The sequence below is a fragment of the Tursiops truncatus genome, chromosome 3, assembly GCF_011762595.2.
Source record: "Tursiops truncatus isolate mTurTru1 chromosome 3, mTurTru1.mat.Y, whole genome shotgun sequence".
Lineage (NCBI taxonomy): Eukaryota > Metazoa > Chordata > Mammalia > Artiodactyla > Delphinidae > Tursiops > Tursiops truncatus.
The window spans coordinates 107,107,624-107,134,022 of NC_047036.1; the positions used below are offsets into that span (position 1 = coordinate 107,107,624).

Genomic DNA, 26,399 nt, shown 5'->3' on the forward strand with positions numbered 1-26,399 from the left:
TCCAAACCCAGCAGCCATGTTCTCCTTTGGTTCCAAATGTACTTTGTAAACACCAAGACCCATCACAGGAGTTTATACAGCTAGGAACAGAGTCAAAGAGACCTCAGATAGAGAATGGGTCAAAGCAGTAGTTTGGGACACTAAATTACTGTAGCAAACTATCAAATTCTTGCCATTTCCCTACTCGAGCTGAAGCTGACAACCTAAACATGGTTAGATTTCACATGAGCCTGAGACTCTGGGAGTCAAAACATGAGAAGAAACAAGATCCCACGTATCACATGTGAGGCTGTGCAGGCAGAGCCAAGTCAGCTGGGTCCGCTCGGCAATGTTCGGAGAGAAATATTAAGTAATGTCTCCCTACAGGTGATTGTTTCATGTGCTCCCAACTGTGGACTGTAACCCTGAAATTCTGGCAGCCTTATCCAAAGAGTAGTTCCTCTTAAACTGTTACTCCTAACTGTATGGAGAGACAGTACGTGCTACACATACCTAATTTTGGTATCCCATCCAATTTAATGCGTGTGGGCCCAACTGTTCCATTCAAGCACTCTAAATGCACGCGCACACGCGTGCATGCGTGCGTGTGTGTGTGGTGAAAGGTAAGGCAGCGTGCTACCTTGTTCCTGTGTGTGGATGTGTCATTTCGAGAGTAGTTTCTGAGCCAGCCCAGAGACCTGGTTTCAGATGCCTGTCAGGCATTCTCAGGCTCATTAATAATGGACAGCTCTGACAGCAGCAGCCTTGCTTGCCTTTGTTTTCCACCGTAGATGAAGGGAGACATGGATCTCTCTGTTTTGCCAAATAACAACCATCCTGACAAATTCCTGCAGCTTGACGTGAGGTCTTTAATGAGGAACTCAGCCCTTCTTCAGGCCAGTCTGGTGAAGTTTCCGGGAGGGAATTATCCTGCTGCACAGCACTGGCAAAACCTCATCTACTCACAGGTAAGATGTGGGAGCACATAAATACGCGGGCAGGGTCTTGCTTCTTTCTCATTATTGGCCATTTCATCATTTGTGCAAAAAGAAAGCTATAGGGAACAGAGTACAAAGTAGCTGCTCACACTTGCCATAGAAAAGGTCTTTCTCTCTTCCTTAACGTAAGGAGACTTTCTCTGATCACTTTATAAATTCTGTGAATTTTCCCAACCATTCGTTTTCCTCCAAGCACTAGCTTCTCAGTCTGTCATTTTAGATTTTGCCTAGCCCTCATTTTATACCTTCCCTTCAAATTTTTTCAAATCAATTACTATGTTTGCAAATAAGGCTCTGGGGGGAACCCTACCTCTGTCTTTTGGGTAGTCTAAGCATAAAGCATCAGAAGCTTACATTGTGTGGGCTCATGCATGGCCTCTGAGAGAACTGAATCTTGCTTCTGCCTCATTTAGACAGACTCCCTTTGATCTCATGCAAAAGAGATTCAAACAGTGGAACAATGGCAACCTAATGATGGAAAGAAAGAAAACAGAGAGAACTCTCCACCTGGGAAAGGTGCTGGTTATTATTTTAGAGGTTCTTTTTTTTCCACAGGTGTCCATGTGGGCAAGACTTAACAATCAACCTTCAAACCCAGACTTCATTTCTTGCTTTCTTCTTTTGCATCTTCCTTCTTTTTGCTAACCAAAGGGGAAGAATAAAACTGTGATGAGTTCCATGTGCTGAAATAAACATAAATAAACTTGACTGTTGCACAGCTCATGAAACAGGAATAATCTTTGTTTAAGATGTGAGGGCTAATGGGGTTAAGGGTTAGTCAATTTAGAAACAGGAAGAAGCATGTCATTTCAGAACAGATGTGACTGACCTGCAAACCCCTGCAAATCATTAAATCCTTTGGAGTGGCTCAAATTCCCTAAACAGAAATTTGTTTTCTTTTAAGAAACAGTTGCTACTCATGAGTCCTGGTGTAAAGTGACTCCTTTGTGGTGTGTTTGTGGGCTCCTCGGGACCTTTATCATGAGATCATTCAAAATCAAGTACACTTGGATGATTATGTAAGTGTTTCCTCCATCTATGAGGATTTTAATTTATTTCCACTGTAAGGCAGCCTATTATGAAAACTAACTTTTCAAAAATTTTACATCCTTCCCTTTTGTAATCCTCAAAACCCATCCATACACACCTTTTTGGTGATTGCTTTTTTTGTGTTTTGTTTAAGTTAAATGTGATGAAATTTCTCCTTTGTCTTATTGTTTATATCATGGAATAAAATGATTCAAAACTCAATTCAGAGAACCTTGGCCCTCCTGTGCTATGAAGTTTAGTCTAAGAAAACATATCCAATAAATTCCTTTGAGGTTGGAACACATCGATCTAACATCTTTTGTTTAGGACTGGAGCTGACCTATTTCCTTCATGTGGAACTTCACAGTTTAAAGCTCTGTTGAATGTTGTTCCTAAACCTGAATGAAATGCACATTTTTAAAGGGCATCTCTTTCAACAGGCCCTGATGTGTTGATATAGTTATTCAGGGCAAACCAAGAAGGTAAGAGTCTGCTTCATATGTCTTTGAATATGTTATCGGTAATTATAAACTATAGATAAACTTTATTAAGTTATACTTTTACCCTAAAATAAAATGTTAAATGACTGAATAAAATTTCAGTTCAATATACTACTGAAATAACGCTTGGAGAGAAGGAGTAAATCAATTACAAATTTAGTTAGTTGAGTAGGTGTGTCACAGATTATGAGTAAAAACAATTATATTCACTACATTAGATTGTAATATGTCAATAAGTAATTCTTCTCTCCTTGACTGGATCTTAAAATCCAGGAGTGATATATTCATTGGCAAAAAAATAAATCTAAAAGAAGTGAACATATAAAAGTTTTAAGGAGGCTTCCCTGGTGGCACAGTGGTTGAGAATCTGCCTGCCAATGCAGGGGACACGGGTTTGAGCCCTGGTCTGGGAAGATCCCACATGCCGCAGAGCAACTGGGCTCATGAGCCACAACTACTGAGCCTGCGCTTCTGGAGCCTGTGCTCTGCGACAAGAGAGGCCACGATAGTGAGAGGCCCATGCACCACCATGAAGAGTGGCCCCAGCTCGCCGCAACTAGAGAAAGCCCTCACACAGAAACGAAGACCCAACACAGCCAAAAAAATATAAATAAATTAATTAATTAATTAATTAATTTAAAAAAATATTTTAAGTAGCTGTGGTGATACCTGGAATAAGGCACTGAATATACCAGGTGAATTTAGGTGTTAGGGATGCAGAAGGTGGTAGGCAGCTGTTAAATAGTTCTTAATTTAAAACCCTTGCTCTGTTGGCTTAATGTCTCACTCTGCTAGGGAGACATTATGCCAATTGGGAGAATGTTGAATAAAGAGATTTGAAACTTGGTTTCTTGTCTCAAATCCACAATAAACCAATTTGAGAGACATAAATTATGGCCCTTATTCAGTCCATGCCTTAGTATTTCCATTTGCAAAATTAGGGTAATGCTCATTTTACATATTTCCTGAAAACTGAGAGCAAATAAAATAAGGTAAAAACAATTGACAGGATTTCTTATAAGAGTATAAGAAATTTGCATCATCATCATCATCATCATCGTCACTTGCCAATATTCCAAAATGTGTTAAAATTACCCTATCATTAGAATTTGGAAAATAGCCGATAATACCACTTGCATTTTTTGATGTATATGGTGGATGCAGGGGGGTATGTGTGCGTGTAGGTGTTAGAGGATGTAGTCAATACATTTGTCAAGCTATGTGGCTAACTCAAGCAGTTAGATTTTATACTCCCATGAAATCCGCACAAGCTTCAGGTTTGTGTCAGCTTACCCTTTGGTCTCATACCCTCCATGTGCATGGTGTTTAGAATTCAGACTACCTCATGGAATGTCAAAGGACTTAGTCTACAAACATTGCCTTCAACGTTGGTAGTAACTCAACAGTTAAAACAAAGATCTCCTAGGGACTTGCCTGGCAGTCCTGTAGTTAAGACTCCGCACTTCACAGCAGGCACCACAGGTTTGATCCCTGGTCAGGGAACTAAGATCCTGCATGCTGTGTTGCATGGCCAAAAAAACCAAAAAACAAAACAGAGTACTGTATTTATATCCATAATTTATCTTTTAAGCTTTTTTAAAATTCACATTCCACCTTCAGAGGCAATTCTCTAAGCCATTTTACACAAACGGAAGCAATACCGTATGTATAGAAAAGTAAGCACAGATGTCCTCAGGCATGCCAGTATCTCCAAACACTGTTCATTCCCTCTATGTGGATACACAGGTCACCTGTATTTGCAGGGAGAGAGTACAAGCAAATATTTCTTGATTCCACTAGATTTATACTTCTTAAATTCTTTCAACTAGAGAAATAAAGGAGCTTCCTAATAAATTTCTTTTCAGTGCAATGAACAAACTTTTGCCAAAACCTAATGTTTCTGGTTGTTAAAATAATTTGGGGCATGTATCTGATGAAGGCATTTGGAATTGTATCCCAAATTTTTCTGCCAATCCCTTTATAAAACGAGGTAATAAAAGGAAAAAGCTGATTCCTTTTTTTTGGTATAAATGATAAAACATGTTTTTTCAGATATTGTGGTGGGATTTTTTTTTTTTTTCTGATTAGCAGTTAGACTTCAGAATCTTTTCAGGTTAATCTATTTCTTATATCTTTTCCTGGCTTCCATCACATCTGTTTGAGAACCCAGGGGATTTCTGTACTAAACCTGTGAACTGGAACAAAAGACCAAGGGTAAGGAGGTTGCTCTTCCCTTGGTTTCTAGACAATGTCATTTACTGGGTGTATTTCCTAATCACCTTTCCTCACTTTTTTTTCAGTCTTATAACTCTTTTCCCCTTAAATTCTAATATCTCTTCTTTCTATCTCAGGTTTTTTTTTTTTTTTTTGGTATATCATAACTGTATTTCACAATCTGTCTCTGAACACGTGTCATGCGTTCTCCTGGACTGTCTCTATTCCCAGTACTCCATTTCCTATTTCCAAAAAAACAGCCTCCTATGTGCAATAGGCTCCCGTTTTTAAGCTTATATTTGGGCAAATGTTATAGGACTTTTGAGGTACTTAATTTATTGTCTAGGAAGTAGATTGAGGAGCATCACTGAGCTGCTCAGGCAATTATCAGGACATGATTTATCAAGTTATGCTAAATTTACACAGTTCACAAAATCTCCATTGGGGTCAGAAATTCACCCTTGGATGGTATGCTGCCAGAAGCATTACCCACTTTGTCCCACCACACTGCTTCCAGATGAGACCCAAACGTCCCTGGCACTGAAACTGTATTAAAAACACTGTGTGTGTCACAGGAACACATGTGGGACTCCAGAGCCCTGGTTACTTGGAGAGGAAGGCAGGAGGGGGTTAAAGAGAGGCCTGGGTCAGACCAGGAAGGCTTCAGAGGGTGTTGTCTAGATTTTTTAATTTTATCCTGAAAATTTGGAGGGGTTGATGAAAAATTTTAAGCAAGAGGATCACATGATCAAATTTGTGTTTCATAAAAGTAACCATTCTAGCAATTTGGAAAACAGAATTATTGTGGTCAGTGGGGAGCTGCTTTCCAAGAAAAGTTGTCTGTGGGCTCACATGTGCAATATAACAAAATGCCTTGTTTGCATTATGATTATGATAGGAATTACATTGTATGTGTAGACCAAACTGGGGAAATGGAAGTCTTTATGATCTTGATTCTCCCAGTTCATGAACATGGTATATACTTCCATTTATCATGCTCTTCGTATAGCCTTCAATTATGTCTTATAATTCTCCACATAGAAGTTTTGCATATAGTTGTAATGTTTATATCTAAATACTGATAGTAATTACTGCTCTTAAGAATAGGACCTTTTAAATCATGTTTTATAATAAAGTATTACATATGCTATTGATTATTGTATATTGATTTTGAATCCAGAAATTGTATTAAAATCTATTTTACTTTGATGGTAAGTATCCCTGTAGATAATCATGTCATCTACTGTTTTGTTTCATTATTTACAACCCTTATTCCTTTGATTTATTTACTTAATTTTTAGTGTATTGCTCAGAACTTTGCAATAACGTATGAATGTTTGTGATTACTGTCATCCTTGTGTTAATTCTGAAACCAAGATAAATGCTTCTAATATTTGAACCATTAAGTAAACAGTGCCCTGGAAGTTTTGGGCAGATTCTCTTAGTTTAAGAAAGTTCCCTACTCTTTCCATCTTGCTAGGAAATTTACTCTAAATATGTTTAGATATTTTCCAAATATTTTTCACAAGGTACTGCAAACTTCTGTGTTGTTTCTTTCCTGATAATTGGTGAGTCACATTAATCTTTGAATATGAAACCATCCTCCTGGTAAAACATCCTTTTCTGGTATAAATCTTTCCTGTCCTAGTATATAAAATATACATATTGTAGGATTCTGTTTAGCAATATTTTATTAATGATTTTTTCATTTATGTTTATAATAGAAATTGGCCTATAAAAAGTTACCTTTTCTTTTACCTACTTCCCTTGTCTGGAGTTTATACCAACTTCATAACATGAGTTGGGGAGTATTCCTTGTTTTTCTATATTCTAGAAGAGTTCAACAAGATAGAAATGAGATAGAAATAAGATAGAAATGATCTGTTTCAAGAATGTCTGAGTGCTGATTACAATACTCATTCAGCCTGGTATTCCTAAACCTGTGTATGTTTGGGGTCGATTTTAAACTATTGATTCAGTTAGTCAAATGATCACTGGTTTATTAACATTTCCTATTTTTTCCTTAATTAAATTTTGTAAGTTATATTATGTGGGAAATCGCCCAATTGCATGTAAATTCTTAAAGTTACTCAGATTATACTCCTATTACAGTTCTTAATCTGTGCTATGTAACTTCTCATGTTCCTTTTACATTTCTAACATTGTGAGTTTGTATCTTTTTTTTTTTTTTCCTGGAGAAGTATTACCAGAGATATTTTTAATCGGTTTAGCCTTTTCAAAGAAATAGCTTTCAATATGGCTGATTCTCTCCATTGTATATTTGGGTTATTTTTCTTCATAATATTTATTGATTTCTCCTTCTGTCCTTATTATTTCATGTTGACTATTTTCTTAGATTTACTCTGCTGTTTCCTTTTAAGGCTTTGAATTAGATGTTTATTACTTCATTAATTTTCTCATTCTGCTTTTATAATGTGAGCATATATGCTTATAATACTCCCTCAAAAGCTGTTTCAGCTCCAGTTTTCATTTTCATTCTGCCTAAGTTTTTAAATTCCCATCATTTATTTGAAATGTGTTTTAATTTCTACAAAATGTGGTAATTTACATTATCTTTTTGATATTAATGTCTAAATTTCTAATAAGTTGTCTGTGATCAAAGAGCATGATCTATATAATATTGAATGTTTGAAATTTCTTTTAGAGTCCAGGACATTACCAATTTTTGTAAATATTCAATGTATTTTTAAAATGAATATTTTTAGTCGTTGAATAATGACATCAATGTCTTTGATCAAATGTGTTGGTTTCATTGTTCAAACCCTCTTTATATTTAATAATTGTTTTATCTGCTTGGTAAAAAATTATATGTATAAATTTCTCCTAGTTATCTCAAGTTTTGCTTTATATATTTGAGATTATTTTACTAGAGGCATACAAGTTTAGAAATATTATATTTTACTGATTATGCCTACATTTATTCATTTTCCACCAACACTTTCTTCACCTAACAAAGTCTTTTACCTGAAAGTTTATTTTGTCTGATATATATACTTTCTTAGTAGTTAGTCAGGCTAAATTATGTTATGGAAACAAAAATGCCCAAATTCTTAGTGACTTGACTCAATAAAATGTATCTGTCATTCATACAAGATCTGTTGTGGGTGGGAAAATTATCCTAGTGGCTTGCTTCCAAGTGGAACCCAGACTGTTCCTTTTTGAGGCTCTATTATATCAGAATTTTTATGATGCTTGTAGCTAGAAAAGAGAGAGAGAGACTAAGCCAAGGATCAGGGATTTTAGGGGTCAAGTCTATGTCCCAAACTAGCTGTTGTATGCCCATGAAGAAGAAATGGGTTTGCTGAGCACCTAGCCAGACTCTGCCACAGTCTATCATTTTGTTAAACATATATATACTTATATATTTCATCTTCCTACACACAGCATTCATCCTTCCCCAGAGGTACTAACACCAAAGTGAGCCAGTCACTACATTTAGCAGATGTCCCAACCATATCATCCTATAATCTTTGTTGGAATAGGAACGGGATCGCTACAGTAATTCTTCCTTTCTGAATGGGAAAAATGAAAGATGACAGACACTACCCAAAGTAATTCTGAGATTCCACTGAAAATAATGTGTGTGGGTCTCCTTCCTTGAAGGTGGGGAAGGTGGATTAGGCCATGATTCTGCTTTTCAGAAGACTTTCTGCTGCATTGTTCTCTAGGGTCCCCAGTCCTACCCACTAGGAAGCTGCCCCTTGTTCATCATTCTCTTTTGCCATATCAGAGTGGGCCCTCCCTTGAGGCTGTAGAAGCTTCAAAATTTACTCCTATTTGTGGATATTTGGAGGCATAGGGTTATTGTTTTGTTTTATAATTTTGAACAATCAAAAGCTTTTAGTTCTAGGCTTGTGGTTTCCTTGGTGATACATATCTTATAAAACTTAGTGTGAGCTATTTATTAATGTAATCATATCTATTTTGTTGCGGTCAGGTCTATAGGTCAATAAACACACCTTAAGTTCTCTTAAGGCATAGCTCTCAAATAGGCTTTTTTTCTTTTATTTGGCTGCGTCGCGAGGGCTTCGCTCTGCTGTGTCGGGTCTTCGTTGCAGCTCTCGGGCCTCTCTCCCGTCACAGGCTTCTCTCTACTTGTGGGGTGTGGACTCCAGGGCACGTGGGCTCTGTAGTTTGCGGAACACAGGCTCTCTAGTTGAGATGTGCAAACTCAGTAGTTGTGGCGCATGGGCTTAGTTGCCTTGCAGAATGTGGGATCTTAGTTCCCAGACCAGGGGTCGAACCTGCGTCGCCTGCATTGGAAGGCGGGTTCTTTACCACTAGACCACCAGGGGAGTCCCTCAAGTAGGCTTTAATGGTTTGCTTTTCTACCTCCATTTCTCCATCCTTTAACTCAATGACAAACACCTGGAGGCAGTCAGGAATAATAGTTTTGAAACCACACCCTAACAGGACCTTTAACCTGAGTCACTTCGTTCAGCTAAGAAGTTTGTTTTTATTTTTTAATGTTTCATTTGATTTTTCTATTTATTTATTTATTTATTTATTTATTTATTTATTTATTTATTTATTTATTTATTTATTTATTTATTTATTTTTATGCCTGCATTGGGTCTCTGTTGCTGTGAGCGGGGGCTACTCCTTGTTGCGGTGCACGGGCTTCTCATTGCAGTGGCTTCTCTCGTTGTGGAGCACAGGCTCTAGGGAGTGCAGGCTTCAGTAGTTGTGGCTCACAGGCTCTAGAGCGCAGACTCAGTAGTTGTGGCACACAGGCCTAGCTGCTCCGCGACATGTGGGATCTTCCTGTACCAGGGATCAAACCCCTGTCCCCTGCATTGATGGGCGGACTCTTAACCACTGCGCCACCAGGGAACTCCCAGCTAAGAAATTTTAATCCGCTTTTTTTTTTTTCTCAATCCATTTTTTTAAATGATTCTAGATCTTAGTGTTTGAGGTCTATAAACAGTCAGATTTTTAACAATAGAAGGCATCAAATTTCCAGAGTTTCTCTACTCTTTCTTCTTGCAAACTATTCAGTTCTTTCTCTAATGTCATCTTTTTCTTGTATTACACCAGCACTGTGTTCCTTGTACATAAATGCTCTGATTATTTATAATACCTCTCATACAGCTACAGGGGATTAGATTCCAAATGACCACAGATGACACTTATACCAAACACTTTTCACTGTATTATGTGAGTAACCATCAATCCGGCTTCCAACATCCCTTTCATCCCTTTCCACTTCTTGACTGCTAAGCCAATGCCCACATTTGTAGAATTTCAAGATATCACTTTCTGTATTAAGGAATGTAGGCTAGGCTACACTGTAATGACAAAGTATCTCTAACTAAAAAGAAGAAAAGCATTCTTGTACATGTCTGAGGAAGGGCAGATGGGTTTGGGGGGCAACTCTTTTCCAAGCAGTATCCTAGGGCTTGAAGTTCTTTCATCTTAAAACTCTGCCATCTCAGAATCCTTGCTTACAGTGACACAAAAATGGAAAGTGAGGAAGAGTGAGCCAAAAATCATGTTGGAGAATTCAGGGGCTCAGCTTGGAAGTGGTCTCTGTTACTTTTGTCCACACATCATCAGAAGAGCTGGCCCCAGTTTAACTTCAAATTAACTCCTAATAAAGGCAGTCATCCCTTGTACTCAGGAAGGGAAAACAAAATTGCTGAGTATTTAACCAGTCAAATACCAGCTCTTGTTTCTTTATATTTGCCTGCTATATCTTTTTCTATACTTTCACTCTCATTTTTTCTGAGTCCTTATATTTTAGGTATTTCTCTTGTAAATATTATATAATTAAATTTAATTTTAAAAACCTGATATGACAGTCTGTCATTTAAATAGAGGGTTTAGTCTATTTACATTTAACATGATTATTTCAATTTTTTTTCTATTTTCCTAAGACTTTCTCCTCTATATTCTTTGTTTCAGGTTTCTTACCTTTTAGATTAATTTTCCTTTATCCTTTTTCTTCTGATCTACCAATTTAGAAGCTATACATTCTTTCTCTATTTTTTAGTAATATCTCAATACTCTCACTGAAATGACTTCTTAAAATTTCCTAATTAAATATATCTGTTAAACTTTTAACTGTACAGTTTCAGTTTTCTTTTATCTTAAAACTCACAAATTAGTGGTTATTCTTATTTCTATTTTACCATAAAATCAGTGCTTCCTTAGATTTCTGTATATATTTGTCAGTTTTTTCTTTTTTTTTTTTTTTTTCTTTGTTTTGCCTAGCATTCCTTCCTGCCTCTTAATCTTTCATTCTATTATCAGGTTTCTTCTTACTGAAGTACAGTTTTTAGAGATTCCTTCTGTTTTGGCCTATTAATTGTATATTCTCAGTGTTTGTCTGAAAGTCTTCTATATCACTCTTTCCATTAAATGATAGCTTATACATAAATGACATAAATAATGATTAAAGTGTATAAAGGGTAAATGGACAAAGTAATGGTTAATACAGAAGAGCCTAGGTAAGCTTTGAAGTGTTACTTTAAGTATTTTTAAAAAGAAGTTACTTTAGAGCTTATATGAGTAAAATAATGGAATTACTGTTGAGTTTCCTTTTGTTAAGTGTAGTCCATCTAGAATGTGGAGTGAAAAGTTAAACTCAAATACATGCTTTGTTTCCTTTCTTAAGAGATTTTGAAAAAATATATCAAAATACAAAAGAACCTCAACCATGATTAGTATTTTCTATTTCTTCCATAAAATTCTTAATAAAGTTATTCTATTAATTTTCCATTCACATGTCCTTCAGACATGAAGTTGTCAAATGGCACCAAGTTCTAGGATGAACATCAAACATTCAAGAATATAGTTTAGAATTAATGGCTTGAATGTTCTTTTAAAAATAGCTCTGATTATTTTTCTGTCTTTTGTATATTAGTTTTTCAAGATCTTTATACATTGTAATAGAAAGTATTATTTTTTCTTAACCCCCGAAACTGTATTTTTCTGATTTATAGAGCTTTCTTATTTAAGAAGCTCAAGGAATAGTCCAGCAGGCAAGAAAACTGACAAAGTCAATTTTTCAATGTTAGAAGAATTATTTCTCTTCAAAGATAATCAAAGATATCTAGCCTTGAAGAAAAAAACTTGAGTCAGAATTATGCTAAACTGAAACTATCTAAATTTTGTATCAAATTGTTTTTTCTCAATTCAGAAACATTTTTCATGAGGTCATCCATCTTAAAGATAAACACTAAGTCAAGATGATTTATTATTTCATTACAAACTTCAATATTATGGAATATAAATTGATTTTGAGCAGACCAACGACCTAATAAAGTCAGAGATGATCTCCAAGTTGAAAGTCAGAGATGATCTCCAAGTTGATCACTAAGTATGTAAAAAATGTCTGGACTAAGAAAATTAGATAAACCTAAGGCCAAAGAGAATGTGAATGGTTTTATCTAGGTGATTTTTTGCCAGCCATTTCAGAAGGAAACTATATATAATATTAGTTCACAACTTAGCTTATATAAACACATATTTAATGTGACCTATATACCCCAATAGATACTGAGGGAATCAGTGTATTAATGATTATAAATATAACTCAGAAAAATATTAATTGCTATTGAAACTTCTCTGTTTAAGAAGACTGAAATATATGAAACACATTTATTGAAAAATTTCCTGTAAATTAGTGAAATGTGTCACCAGTTTTTAAGGGTTAAACCTAAGTGTTCCAAAAATTAACTTATGTGGAGTTCCTCTCCCATGATGCCCCATCATAAATGAGACGTTACTATAAACTTTTTTTTCTTCTCAATTTTATTTGGCCAATGAACAAATTTTAATCTGAAATTTTTCTACCTTTGTGATAGTTTTGTAGTCATAAGAAAAAAAAGCAAAGTAAAAATATGAAGGTCATACCAGACACAGAAAAACCACTTTGTATGATTCCATTTATATAAATGAATACAAACTGACCTATGCTGTTATCCTACTGGTTATCCTTAGGGAGGGAGAGGGATAGTAACTGGAAGGCAGCATGAGGTGTGCTGGTAATGGTTTGTTTCTTGGTAGTATCTTGGGTTTATTTGGTATGTGAAAATTTATAATATATGCACTTTTATAATATATGCACTTTTCTACATATATATCATGCTTTAATAAAAAAAAGTTTTTAAACATCTAGAAGTCAGAATTAGAGCCTTCCAACAGCCAGCTGTTCTGTAGCTACATATAGGAGTGCAATGCTAAGTTAGTCCAGTTCTCCAAGCTGCCTGAAATAAGAGTCCTAAGGGAGTTCCCATGAAAGCCAAGGCATATCTATAAAATGCCTTTTAATCTTGATTTTGCTGGATTAATACAGCAATGTTAAATTTTTTTAATCAGTCATGGAATGCACAAGTAGAAAGAAATAAAGTGTCAAATCTCAGTGCAAATAAGCTGGGGAAAAAATGGCTTTGTTTAGAATTCTACTATTTGAATTAAAGAACATTGTCCTTTTTCTGTTGTTATAAAATAGCATTTTAATGAATGATTACTGAAGCTCAACAAGATCACATGCAAATAAATAACTCAATTAATGGTAGGATCCTAGGTCAAACTGGATCCTAGAATTCTTCCTTCATTCATTGTCCTAATCTGTTGGGCTTCCAGGCAGAATCAGCAAGCTTTCAGGTACAGTTATTTCACGTTGCCTTCCTTGTCATCAGTGACCTATTGGTAAGACAAACTTTGTCACTGTGCCTCCTGACAGAGAGAGAAGAAGAATATTACTGCTCAACGAATGAGGAGATCCAGTTTGGAGAGTGCTGTGAGCACAGAGAGCCCCCCACCATCCCTGTCATCAGTTCTGAAGAATAACCCACTATACGGTGATGAGAGTTTGGAGGATGGTATGGAAGAAAGAAAAAAGAATCCTTCATGGACCGTTGAGGAGTATGACAAGCATTCCCTGCACACAAACCTCTCTGGGCATCTGAAGGTACTCAAGGCAAAGAATCAACTCCTTTAATTGTTGAGGGAGATCAGTTAAATAATCCTAAAAGAAATGGGTACTGAGGTGAAAGGCACTCTTCACTAGGCACAAAATTTCCAGATTTCAGGTCATTTTGGCCTCTGGCTTCACTTTCTCTCTCCTAGTCAGTAGTTATGTTTATTTATGTGTTTTGTGTTTTACAATTTCAGCAATTACCAGCATCTCTACAGTGTAGAGAGAAAGAAATGGTGTGACACAGAAGAAGGGTTTACCTGGAAGGTATCAGGTTTTGAAAGTTAATTTGCCAGATTAAGTATGTTTCCTCTAGTTTTGTGATCATCTATGTTCATGAATACTTAAGAATTCCTTATTCTACATTTATTCAAAAATATTGACTAAATGCTCTGTCTTAGGCACTGTGCAAGGCGGTTCTCATCAAAGATCATTTTATTTCAAGCCTACTCAGTGATTTAAGATTGCAAATTTACATTTTGGACATTTTCCTGTGTCTCAGTAACAAAACAAAACAAAAACATTTCAACACAGGAAAAGTATGCAATGAACTCATTCACCCAGCTTAAACCCAATTCAGGTTTTTCTTTTTTTTCCCCTTGGTGTCACCTATCAAATAGAGGGTCTAGGAATACCTGAAAAGCAGGGAGAGAGGCCCTCTGTTTTCTGAGTGGACTGGATTCCTACCCAGCCTTGGCTTACCTCTGCCCACCCTAGGGCCAGAAAGGTCTGACATTTTCCAAGTACTTCCTTTAACAATGTATGTCTGTTCTAAACCCCATACTTTAATCACCTACAGATTTTTCCTGCTAAAGGGGACAGCATTATGTCCCTCTAAAGTCCTACACTTTTTAAAATCTCAAGTGTGCACTCCTTGAAATAGTGTCCAAAGTCTTTGGAGTTTCTTAGTCTCCTAGTGGATTTAGTGTATCTCCTCCTTAATGTAGCCTCTTTTCCAGAGACGTTTCCATAACAGATGCTCCCCTCTAGCAACAATAATCTTGTGTTTTTTTATCAGGAATCTAAAGATCAATACCTCTAGGAAACAACCTTCTGCAACTAGGAAAAAGTGTATTGATTTATTTCACAAACATTTCTTGACTGTATGCTAGAGCCTCTATTCTTTTCTTTGTTGTTTACATGAATGACAAAGGGACTATGAAGATGAATATGACTCTCCTTGCCCTCAAAATTTCATCTAACTGAGCAAAGTAACAATAACTCTAGACAGGACAGAGGAAATGACAAGACAGAGGAAGAGGATAGTGGATAGAGGATAGGAAGAACAGTGGAAAGTGCTGTGCAGATTCAGAAGAGGACAAAGTCCCACTGGATTAAAAGAAGCCTTTATGAAAAAGTTAATTTATGCTGGACTTGAAGAATGTGTACAATTCCAGAAGACATAGGTTGTTTGTATGAGTGGAGAGGCCCTCTTCTGTCAGAAGTGGCAAGAAAAAAGGCACATATACAAGAGGGTGAGAGAGTTTGTCAGAACAATAGGTAGTACAGTTTTGCTGGAGCTACAGTTTAAGTAATAGAATAATGGTGGGGGGTGGGGGGGAAGGCTAACAAACAGACTCAAAAAAAAACAAAAGTTCAAATGTAAGCCTAAAGAAACTGAACATTATTGGCACTGAGGGTAATATTTTGTTGGACAATACCATGACACGCTTAGGAAGACTGAATGTGAATTGCTGGATGCATTGCTTTAAGAAAGCCAGGGCCGGCCCCCTCCCCACCCATCCTCTACCTGTACACTCACCTCAGAACAGAGGCCCGTCAGGTCAGAGGCTTGTATGCAGACCTCATGATGCTATTTTGAGAGATGCTTCTGGAAGTCATGGCTTTTGTTTTTATTAGGATCTCTTCTTGACCTCATCATTTCAACTTCTTTCATCACCGTCCCTACCCATATCTCCTAATTAGCAGACAGAGCCCCCAACCTAATTTCTGAAACCTTTTCAACTATTTTACAGGCCATGAAAGTTCCATGTGCTTTTGGCCACTCCCATTTTTCTAAATTACTAACTTTATGAATAAGAAAGGAGAAAAGAAGCCCACATTTAGTTACAAAGGCAAGCTATAGGCAGAATGTAAGAAAGGATAGTCTCCATTATGGAAGTTCTTACTGAAGAATGAGGCATTAAACTTGCAGGCAAAGTGCAGGCCTCTGATTAGGACACAGACACAAATGAAGGATACGAGTGACGTAGGCAAGGATTTTTAAATCAGCTATCCTTTTGCACACGTCATCCAAATTTTATTTTAATGTTTTCGCTTTTCTAAGACTGGGAAGTTGAACCTAGTAGCAATGTGATGGAAGAGTTATATTGCCATCACCAGAATCCACCCAGCTCCCCTTCCTCTTTTAGCAGTCTGAAGCTAGTTCATTACCCTTGTGTCCAGCCATGGAAACTGGCTGACTTTAAGTCCACTGAGCCTAGAGAGGCAGAGAGAGGGTGGGCAGCCCAGCTACAAGCCACTGCAATACTCCAAATGAGAAATAATAAGGCCTGAAGTGGGTTTATGAAAATAGAGATTCAGCATTCACCATAAATTTGTTGTATGTCTACCAGATGCCAGTTATAGACACTGAATCATTAGCACTGAAAAACAGCAGGAGAAAATAGGAGGGAAAAAATATATGTGTGTGTGTGTATATATATGTTTTACATGTATAGACAGTAGATTTTGCAGATGATTCATTGGACATAGGAGATGAAATTGAGTAGAAGACAATTTCTCAGGGCTGAAAGGGAGACAAGGCCAGAGAAAGAATCAGAGACATGGGGCCTAGGAGGTGATGTGGGAAAGGATATACTGGGTCCTTTCTCCAGAAGGTCAAACAGTGCCAGAGTTTCTGCATGCCAACATGCTGTATTCCGCTACAAGGAAGACCAGAAGATAGAGAAGCATGGAAAAGACTCTTTACTCTTGGTCTTACTCCTCGTTCCATGGAAGTCAGCTTCTGGATTTACTGAAAAACTCAGCAAACATCTTTATCCCTATTATGCCAACAAAATCAAACCCCCAAGGCTCCACTAAGGCAAGGAATTTTAATTTTATTTCAACTCACTAACCTGATCGACACACAGTATTTATGAGTTGTAAGAGACACGAAATTAGCGAAAAGATGACAGAAACGCTCTTGTGTTTCTGACCCTGCAATGTGAGCAATTTATTCAGTAAGCCGTGCAGACTTCCTAATGAATTCTCATGCAGACCTACAGGTGGACGCTGAGGATTCCTGGTCAGCCAGGAGGCTGTAGCTACATGTTCCTACTATTCAAGGAAACCTAGCCTCTCTTATTTGACACTTAGGACAGTGTGAATATGGACGTAAAGTACCTATACGGTCTTGTTCTGCAATCTCATTGAGTCTGTAACACTGACTGATCCTATTCTTCGTGTAATTTTCTTTTAGGAAAGTCCTAATGACCTACGGTTTTGGTTGGGAGACATGTACACACCCGGTTTTGATACCTTACTGAAAAAGGAAGAAGAACAAGAGAAGCATTCAAAATATTGTCGTATAGGTCTGATTTTGCTCCTCATTGCCTGCGTCTTGGTTTCCATAGTAACTGTTAGCACTTTTTTCACCTAAAGAAACTGCCACAGACACAGTGACATTTCTTTAAAATCTTTCTAAATAAACATTTGCAGAAAAACTTGTTTACGGAGTGTGAATGTATTGTCGATGGTTCAGTCAAATGTAATTGTCTCGTAGAATGCAAACGTTGTTTGAGATATGCTAACTTTCTCTACTTTGTCCTATGAAACCTTTGTAAGAATCCCAGCCTGAGCTTTGTCCTTTGAGAAGCAAGAATTCTGGGGATCGTAACCAATAAAAAGTTAATACAGACAACCAAACTTAAACACTTTGATAGCGAACAAAACAGCACCAACAACTGTCAGCAGCTTTGTCCTAATGCCTACACTATATTCACCTTTTTATTTCTATTTTTATTTCTTTTTTGATTATCATTTTTATTGGAGTATAATTGCTTTACAATGTTGTGTTAGTTTCTGCTGTACAATGAAGTGAATCAGCTGTATGGATACCTATGTCCCCTCCCTCTTAGACCTCCCTCCCCACCCCAATCCCACCCATCTAGGTAATCACAGAGCACCGAGCTGAGCTCCCTGTGCTATACAGCAGGTTTTTAAACACTGTTATCACCCTCCTGTCATCACTAGGAAAGTTGAGCAGATCATTTTTTGGCCAACTGCCAGGTATACAGGATACAAGCTTCTAGTCATGCTGCCTGTTGGGTTGGATTCATGCTGTTTTATCTTCCTTTATTCCTGTTTAAGCCAGAAAAAAAAGGGGTAGGGATATTCAAACATTTTTATTTTCCTGGTAATCCATTATGCCTCAGTTTCATGTTGCAATTTTCATAGACCTAAACTTGGACAGGCCATAGTTATATAATTAATCACATTTAGATCCAGTTGTGCTTACTGATTGATCCAAATTGGCTAGTGTGACCCCTGGTGGCGGTCAGGGTATATCAACAGCCCTGGCCCTAAAAAATCAGAGGGAATGCTAAGAGAACAGAACTTGAATACTAACTGTGCCTTTTGCTAGAACTCTTGGACCCTGAGCAAGTCATTCTCTCTGAAAAAGGATAATATCACCTCCCCAGTAGGGCTTGCCTAAGGACTAAATAAGAGGCACAGATAAGAGTAATGCCTGGCTCCTAGTAAGTAGTTGCCTAGTTAACTGCAGTCTTTACCACTAACATGGTTTATCAGCACCTGAAGTCACCTTACTTTGCACGCAGATACCTGGGAACGTGGTTCTGGGCACAGAAGGAGAAAAGTCACCACCCTTCCCTTTCTCCTTGGACACCCTTCCCTAAGTCCCTCGTCCCCACTCCTTTCTCCTCATTCAAGACTCCTTGCTGCCCCCAGACTATCTCAGGCAGAAAAAAAAAAGGGACATTCTCCTCTTCCCATTAGTCAGGTTTTGCCCTTTTGGGGTTGCCATATCATTTTGTTGTTATTTCTCTTAAAAATACTTGAAATAAAGTACATTAAAATACAGCGTGACTGTACAGTAAAATCGTTGTGCACAAAAATTCTCTTAAGCATATTTCTTATTCCTCCTCTTCTTTATGAAAGGTTCTAGTCACAGTTAGAACTGAATTAAGAAGCAGTGAAGGTCCTGGGGGCTTCCTGAGGGCAGGCACCCCCTCACTGCTTATGCCTCGTAGACAACAACTTGCTATTACTCTGTTTTCAAAGCTTGAGTGTCCAGTGTTTGCCTCTAAGGGATTCAAACGTGTTCAGATCTCTGCTCCATACGGAAATCATTTGTGCTACACCAGGTTACATCGGGCTGTCCAAGGCCACGTACAGGTAAGGCTCTCTAAAAGCATGAAGCAGAGGTAAGCATAGAAGTATGCGGCTGCCCACTTCATCTCATTACCCTTTTTTTCTGCCCAGTCAAGCGTTCCTCTGCTCCCTCTGGCCCTCCTGTACTCTCATCTACCATACTATCCAGTCATTTGTCTTTCAGCTTGGATGAGTTTACTACTTTGCTACTGCTCCCAAACCAGTCTTCATTTTCAGCCTTCAGTATAACTGAAGAATCAAAATATGTTATTGTCGCTCATCAGGTAAATGTTGTGCATCTACATGAGAGGGGAAGTCATAAGTAGAGAGAGTACATCCGTGTGTGCACTAAAAATCATAACATGAGGGCAGTTCCAATTTCTCCTTCAGTATGGGTTTTGAAAATTGCTCCAGCAGAAAAGGCATAATAAGATCATGGAAAATACAGGGATGATGGCCCTAAATAGGCTTAAGTTCAAATACGGGCTTTCTGAAAAAGCTCCAATTCAAATTCAATGAACTAATGCTTTAAAAGCATTTAAATACAACCCCTGGCACATAGTAGGTGGTCATTAAATAATAACTATAATTATCTTCAAAGAAGTGACCATTTTAATCACTTCTTTTAAATTTTTTAAAATTAAGACTGGGAGCTATAAATTCTTAAATAATAATGGTTTCAAATAGTAATCTTTCCCAGGTTCTTTAGAACATGCACTGCACCCCCGAAAAATCTGGGAGGCTTTTTGTTTTGTTTTGCTTTTGTGTATTAGGTTAGTGTGTGGGAGGTCTAAAAGCAACTAGAATTGTAATTTTCTAGAGAAAAAAAATTCCAGCTGTGGATACTTTTTAAAGTGCTGCTCTCAGATTTAAAATAATTAATTTTTTAAAAATATATATAACCCATTAATGGCTATTCCAATTATATTCATGTTGCTGTCACCTAGTGGAGAGTTTGTGGTTGGAAGACAGAAGGGTGTGTGGCTGCTCTATTTATGCGGAGAGCACTCCTGCCATCTGGTGGTTTTGTTTACTGTGCCAGCCCTTAACCCATGAAAAAGCCTTTTACCAAAGGGACAATTTACAGGTGGAGGCCTAATTCTGCCTCTGTGGTTAGAATCAGTGTGATCAGATGGCCAAAAGCTTCTGTCTTCCCTCTTGCAACCACCAATTTTGATACCATCTCATCTTGCAAGAAAAGAGATATGACTGACCTGGAGTCATCCTGACATTTGAAGGCAGAAGGGTGATCTCAGAGATCACCCCGTTCCCAACCTCCTCAAATTGCTTAACATGTTAGGAATATTAAATAATTTATGGCTTATTTCAGATATAGTATGGCCTGAATTTCTGAATTTTTAGCTTTCCATATTGAGAGTGTCTTTATTTTTTAATTCCTCTTTTTCCTATACCTATTGTTTATTACCAGTTTTTAAATTCTCCTCTCATATAATTGAAAAGGTAATTTTATCATCTATGAGAAATAATTTTTAAAACTGTAATTAGATAGGGCTGTTAAATCTCAACCCCTCTGGATTTCTACTTACACAGTCACAGAGTCTGATGGACTGTGCTTTTTAGAGGAAAGATAACTTTTTTGGTTCCTTCCAAATAATCACTTAGTCCAGGCTCTTGCCCAACTTGAGATGAGAATATTCAACCAAAGTGAGCAACTTCAGAGACTGAACACAGCTTTCTGCCAGAGCAGTTGTTCTGCTCTCATTTTATGGACCCAATGACTCATGTATCTGATCAAATTTCGCTCTGTGCAGACTGCTGGAAAAATTCAGGACCAAATTGGGGCCCTCTCTTCTTAAAAAGTATGAGGACTTCCTCGTGTGTTTTTCCTGTCCTGTCCTCATTCATGGCTCCATTTCATCGTCCATCCGTTGCCTCATCTTTCTCACTGCCTCAAATATATGGTATATCACAGTGCTCTATTTTGTAAATGCCTTAAACCTATTGAAAAGATGCAAAGCATATAGAGATGAGTACATAAAGAATTGTGTGTGTGTATTCTATATGTGTCCTATGTAAATCAAAACTAAATACAAAAGACTATCTCAAAAGAAGATTTTGAAATTAAAAATATCATCTTTTAAAGAAGGAAACTAGTTTTTTTAGTATAAAGTGTTTCCTGACTAGGTTTCTTTGGCCAGAAGAAATGAGATTCAAGACTCACAGTTTTACTTATTCTGTACTGCTGTTTTCAAGTGCCTGACAAAAAGAAGAAAGTAAGAATTCTTCTTATGCCCATTAAGCCTGTTAGTTTTTCCCAATTAAGAAATGTGTTAAAATCTCTCATATTTGAATTAGCTTCAAGGTTGGTGAAACACTGTGTAGATAATTACCTGAATAATAAAACAATGGCTAGGCTACATTCAAAACTTTATCAGTCAGTATAAATGAAATACCAGTTAACTAAAAGCTTCTTTCTAAAATTATATTATTTTAAAGGCCAGGAGGAGACCTTCAAGATGGCAGAGAAGTAAGATGTGGAGATCACCTTCCTCCCCACAAATACATCAGAAATACATCTACATGGGGAACAACCCCTACAGAACACCTACTGAATGCTGGCAGAAGAACTCACACTTCCCAAAAGGCAAGAAAGTCCCCATGTACCTGGGTAAGGCAAAAGAAAAAAGAATAAACAGACAAAAGGATAGGGACGGGACCTGCACCAGTGGGAGGGAGCTGTGAAGGAGGAAAGGTTTCCACACACTAGGAAGCCCCTTCACTGGCGGAGACGGGGTAGAGTAGGTGGAGGGTAAGCTTCAGAGCCACAGAGGAGAGCGCAGCAACAGGGGTGCAGAGGGCAAAATGGAGAGATTCCCGCACAGAGGATCAGTGCCGACCAGCACTCACCAGCCCGAGAGGCTTGTCTGCTCACCCACCGGGGTGGGCGGGGGCTGGGAGCTGAGGCTTGGGCTTCAGAGGTCGGATCCCAGGGAGAGGCGTGAACACAGCCTGAAGAGGGCTAGTGCGCCACAGCTAGTCGGGAGGGAGTCCGAGAAAAAGTCTGGACCTGCCTAAGAGGCAAGAGACTATTATTTCGGGGTGCGTGAGGAGAGGGGATTCAGAGCACCACCTAAACAAGCTCCAGAGATGGGCGTGAGCTGCGGGTATCAGCGCTGACACCGGAGACAGGTAGGAGATGCTAAGGCTGCTACAGCCGCCAAGAAGCCTGTGTGCAAGCACAGGTCACTATCCACACCTCCCCTCACAGGAGCCTGTGCAGCCCGCCACTGCCAAGGTCCTGAGATCCAGGGACAACTTCCCGGGGAGAACACACGGCACCTCAGATTGTTGCAACATCACGCTGGCCTCTGCCGCCACGGGCTCGCCCCGCATTCTGTACTCCTCCCTCTCCTCCGGCCTGAGTGAGCCAGAGCCCCCACATTAGCTGCTCCTTTAACCCCGTCCTGTCTGAGCGAAGAACAGACGCCCTCAGGTGACCTACACGCAGAGGTGTGTCCAAATCCAAAGCTGAACCCTGGGAGCTGTGCAAACGAAGAGAAAGGGAAATCTCTCCCAGCAGCCTCAGGAGCAGAGGATTAAATCTCTACAATCAACCTGATGTACCCTGCATCTGTGGAATAACTGAATAGACAATGAATCATCCCAAAATTGAGGCTGTGGACTTTGGGAGCAACTGTAGACTTGGGGTTTGCTTTCTGCATCTAATTTGTTCCTGGTTTTATGTTCATCATAGTTTAGTATTTAGAGTTTATTATCATTGGCAGATTTGTTTATTGATTTGCTTGCTCTCTTCCTTTTTATATATATATTTTTTTCCTTTTTCTCTTTTTGTGAGTGTGTATGTGTATGCTTCTTTGTGTGATTTTGTCTGTATAGCTTTCATTTTACCATTTGTCCTAGGGATCTGTCTGACCGATTTCTTTTCTTTTCTTTTCTTTTCTTTTTACTATAGTTTTTAACACTTGTTATCATTGGTGGATTTGGTTTGGTTGCTCTGTTCTTTCTTCCTATTTTTTTTCTTTTTTTATTACTTTTAATTTTTTTTTAATTTTTAATATTTGTTTATTTTAATAACTTTATTGTATTATTTTATTTTTTTCTTTCTTTCTCTCCTTTTGTCTCCCTTTTCTTCTGAGCCATGTGGCTGACAGGGTCTTGGTGCTCCGGCCCAGTGTTAGGGCTGTACCTCAGGTGGCAGAGCCAAGTTCAGGACATTGGTCGACCAGAGACCTCCCAGGTCCACGTAACATCAAACAGCGAAAGCTCTCCCAGGGATCTCAGTCTCAACACTAAGACCCAGATCCACTCAATGACCAGCAAGCTACAATGCTTGACACCCTATGCCAAACAGCTAGCAAGACAGGAACACAACCCCACCCATTAGGAGAGAGGCTGCCTAAAATCATAATAAGGTCACAGAAACCCCAAAACACACCACCAGATGCAGTCCTGCCCACAAGAAAGACAGGATCCAGCCTCATCCATCAGAACACAGGCACCAGTCCCCTCCACCAGGAAGCCTACACAACCCACTGAACCAAACCTAGCCACTGGGGGCAGACACCAAAAACAATGGGAACTATGAACCTGCAGTCTGTGAAAAGGAGACCCCAAACACAGTAAGTTAAGCAAAATGAGAAGACAGAGAAACACACAGCAGAAGGAGCAAGGTAAAAACCCACCAGACCAAACATATGAAGAGGAAATAGGCAGTCTACCTGAAAAAGAATTCAGAATAATGATAGTACAGATGATCCAAAATCTTGGAAAGAGAATGGAGAAAATATAAGAGACGTTTAACAAGGACCTAGAAGAACTAAAGAGCAAACACACAATAATGAACAACACAATAAATGAAATTAAAAATTCTCTAGAAGGAATCAATAGCAGAATAACTGAGGAAGAAAAATGAATGTGACCTGGAATATAAAATAGTGGAAATAACTACCACAGAGCACAATAAAGAAAAAAGAATGAAAAGAATTGAGGACAAGCTCAGAGACTCCTGGGACAACATTAAACATACCAACATTCAAATTATAGGGGTCCCAGAAGAAGAAGAGAGAAAGAAAGGGACTGAGAAAATATTTGAAGAGATTATAGTTGAAAACTTCCCTAATATGGGAAAGGAAATAGTCAATCAAGTCGAGGAAGTGCAGAGAGTTCCATAGAGGATAAATCCAAGGAGAAACATGCCAAGACACATATTAATCAAACAATCAAAAATTACATACAAAGAAAAAATATTAAAAGCAGAAAAGGAAAAACAACAAATAACACACAAGGGAATCCCCATAAGGTTAACAGCTGCTCTTTCAGCAGAAACTCTGCAAGCCAAGAGGGAGTGGCAGGACATATTTAAAGTGATGAAAGGGAAAAACCTACAACCAAGATTACCCGACCCTGCAAGGATCTCATTCAGATTCGACGGAGAAATTAAAACCTTTACAGACAAGCGAAAGCTAAGAGAACTCAACACCACCAAACCAGTTTTACACAAATGCTAAAGGAACTTCTCTAGGCAGGAAACACAAGAGAAGGAATAGACCTACAATAACAAACCCAAAATAATTAAGAAAATGGTAATAGGAACATACATATAGATAATTACTTTAAATGTAAATGCATTAAATGCTCCATCAGAAGACATAGCCTGGCTGAATGGATACAAAAACAAAGCCCATATATATGCTGTCTACAAGAGACCCACTTCAGACTGAGGGACACATACAGAGAGAAAGTGAGGGGATGGAAAAAGTTATTCCATGCAACGGGAAATCAAAAGAAAGCTGGAGTAGCAATACTCTGACAAAATAGACTTTAAAATAAAGACTATTGCAACAGACAAAGGAGGACACTACATAATGATCAAGAGATCAATTCAAGAAGAAGATATGAAAATTGTAAATATTTATGCTCCCAACATAGGAGCACCTCAATACATAAGGCAAATGCTAACAGCCATAAAAGCGGAAATCAACAGTAACACAATAATAGCAGGGAACTTTAACACCCCACTTTTACCAATGGACAGATCATGCAAAATGAAAATAAATAAGGAAACATGAGCTTTAAATGATACATTAAACAAGATGGACTTAATTGATATTTATAGGACATTCCATCCAAAAACAACAGAATACACTTTCTTCTCAAGTGCTCATGGAACATTCTTCAGGACAGATCATATCTTGGGTCACAAATCAAGTCTTGGTAAATTCAAGAAAATTGAAATCATATCAAGTATCTTTTCCAACCACAATGCTATGAGACTACATATCAATTACAGGAAAAAATCTGTAAAAAAATACGAACACATGGAGGCTAAACAATATACTACTTAATAACCAACAGATCACTGAAGAAATCAAAGAAGAAATCAAAAAATACCTAGAAACAAATGACAATGAAAACACAGTGACCCAAAACCTGTGGGATGCAGCAAAAGCAGTTCTAAGAGAGACATTTACAGCAATACCTCAAGAAACAAGAAAAAATCTCAAATAAACAATCTAACCTTACACCTAAAGGAACTAGAGAAACAAGAACAAACAAAATCCAAGGTTACTAGAAGGAAAGAAATCATAAAGCTCAGATCAGAAATAAATGAAATAGAAACAAAGAAATTAGATCTCTCCCTAACACCATACACAAAAATAAGCTCAAAATGGATTAAAGACCTAAATGGAAGGCCAGAAACTATCAAACTCTTAGAGGAAAACATAGGCAGAACACTCTATGACATAAACCACAGCAAGATCCTTTTTGACCCACCTCCTAGAGAAATGGAAATAAAAACAAAAATAAACAAATGGGACCTAATGAAACTTAACATCTTTTGCACAGCAAAGGAAACCATAAACAAGACCAAAAGACAACCCTCAGAATGGGAGAAAATATTTGCAAATGAAGCAACTGACAAAGGATTAATCTCCAAAATTTATAAGCAGCTCATGCAGCTCAATAACAAAAAACAAACAACCCAATCCAAAAATGGGCAGAAGACCTAAATAGACATTTCTCCAAAGAAGATATACAGACTGCCAACAAACACATGAAAGAATGTTCAATATCATTAATCATTAGAGAAATGCAAATCAAAACTACAATGAGATATCATCTCACACCAGTCAGAATGGCCATCATCAAAAAATCTAGAAACAATAAATGCTGGAGAGGGTGTGGAGAAAAGGGAACCCTCGTGCACTGTTGGTGGGAATGTAAATTGATACAGCCACTGTGGAGCACAGTATGGAGGTTCCTTAAAATCTACAAATAGAACTACCATATGACCCAGCAATCCCACTGCTGGGCATATACCCTGAGAAAACCATAATTCAAGAAGAGTCATGTACCAAAATGTTCATTGCAGCTCTATTTACAGTAACCCGGAGTTGGAAACAACCTAAGTGTCCA

The 26,399-nt window shown here is 37.9% G+C and overlaps 1 protein-coding gene across 1 annotated transcript; it reads left to right on the plus strand.

Moving 5' to 3' along the window:
• Window positions 1–774: 774 nt before the first annotated feature.
• On the plus strand, window positions 775–17,394 carry MINAR2 (membrane integral NOTCH2 associated receptor 2). Its single transcript, XM_004329633.3, has 3 exons — window positions 775–947; window positions 13,431–13,658; window positions 17,089–17,394. The coding sequence occupies exons 1-3, from the start codon at window positions 783–785 to the stop codon at window positions 17,266–17,268; spliced, it is 573 nt and encodes a 190-aa protein (XP_004329681.1). The 5' UTR covers window positions 775–782; the 3' UTR covers window positions 17,269–17,394.
• The last annotated feature ends 9,005 nt before the right edge of the window (window positions 17,395–26,399 follow it).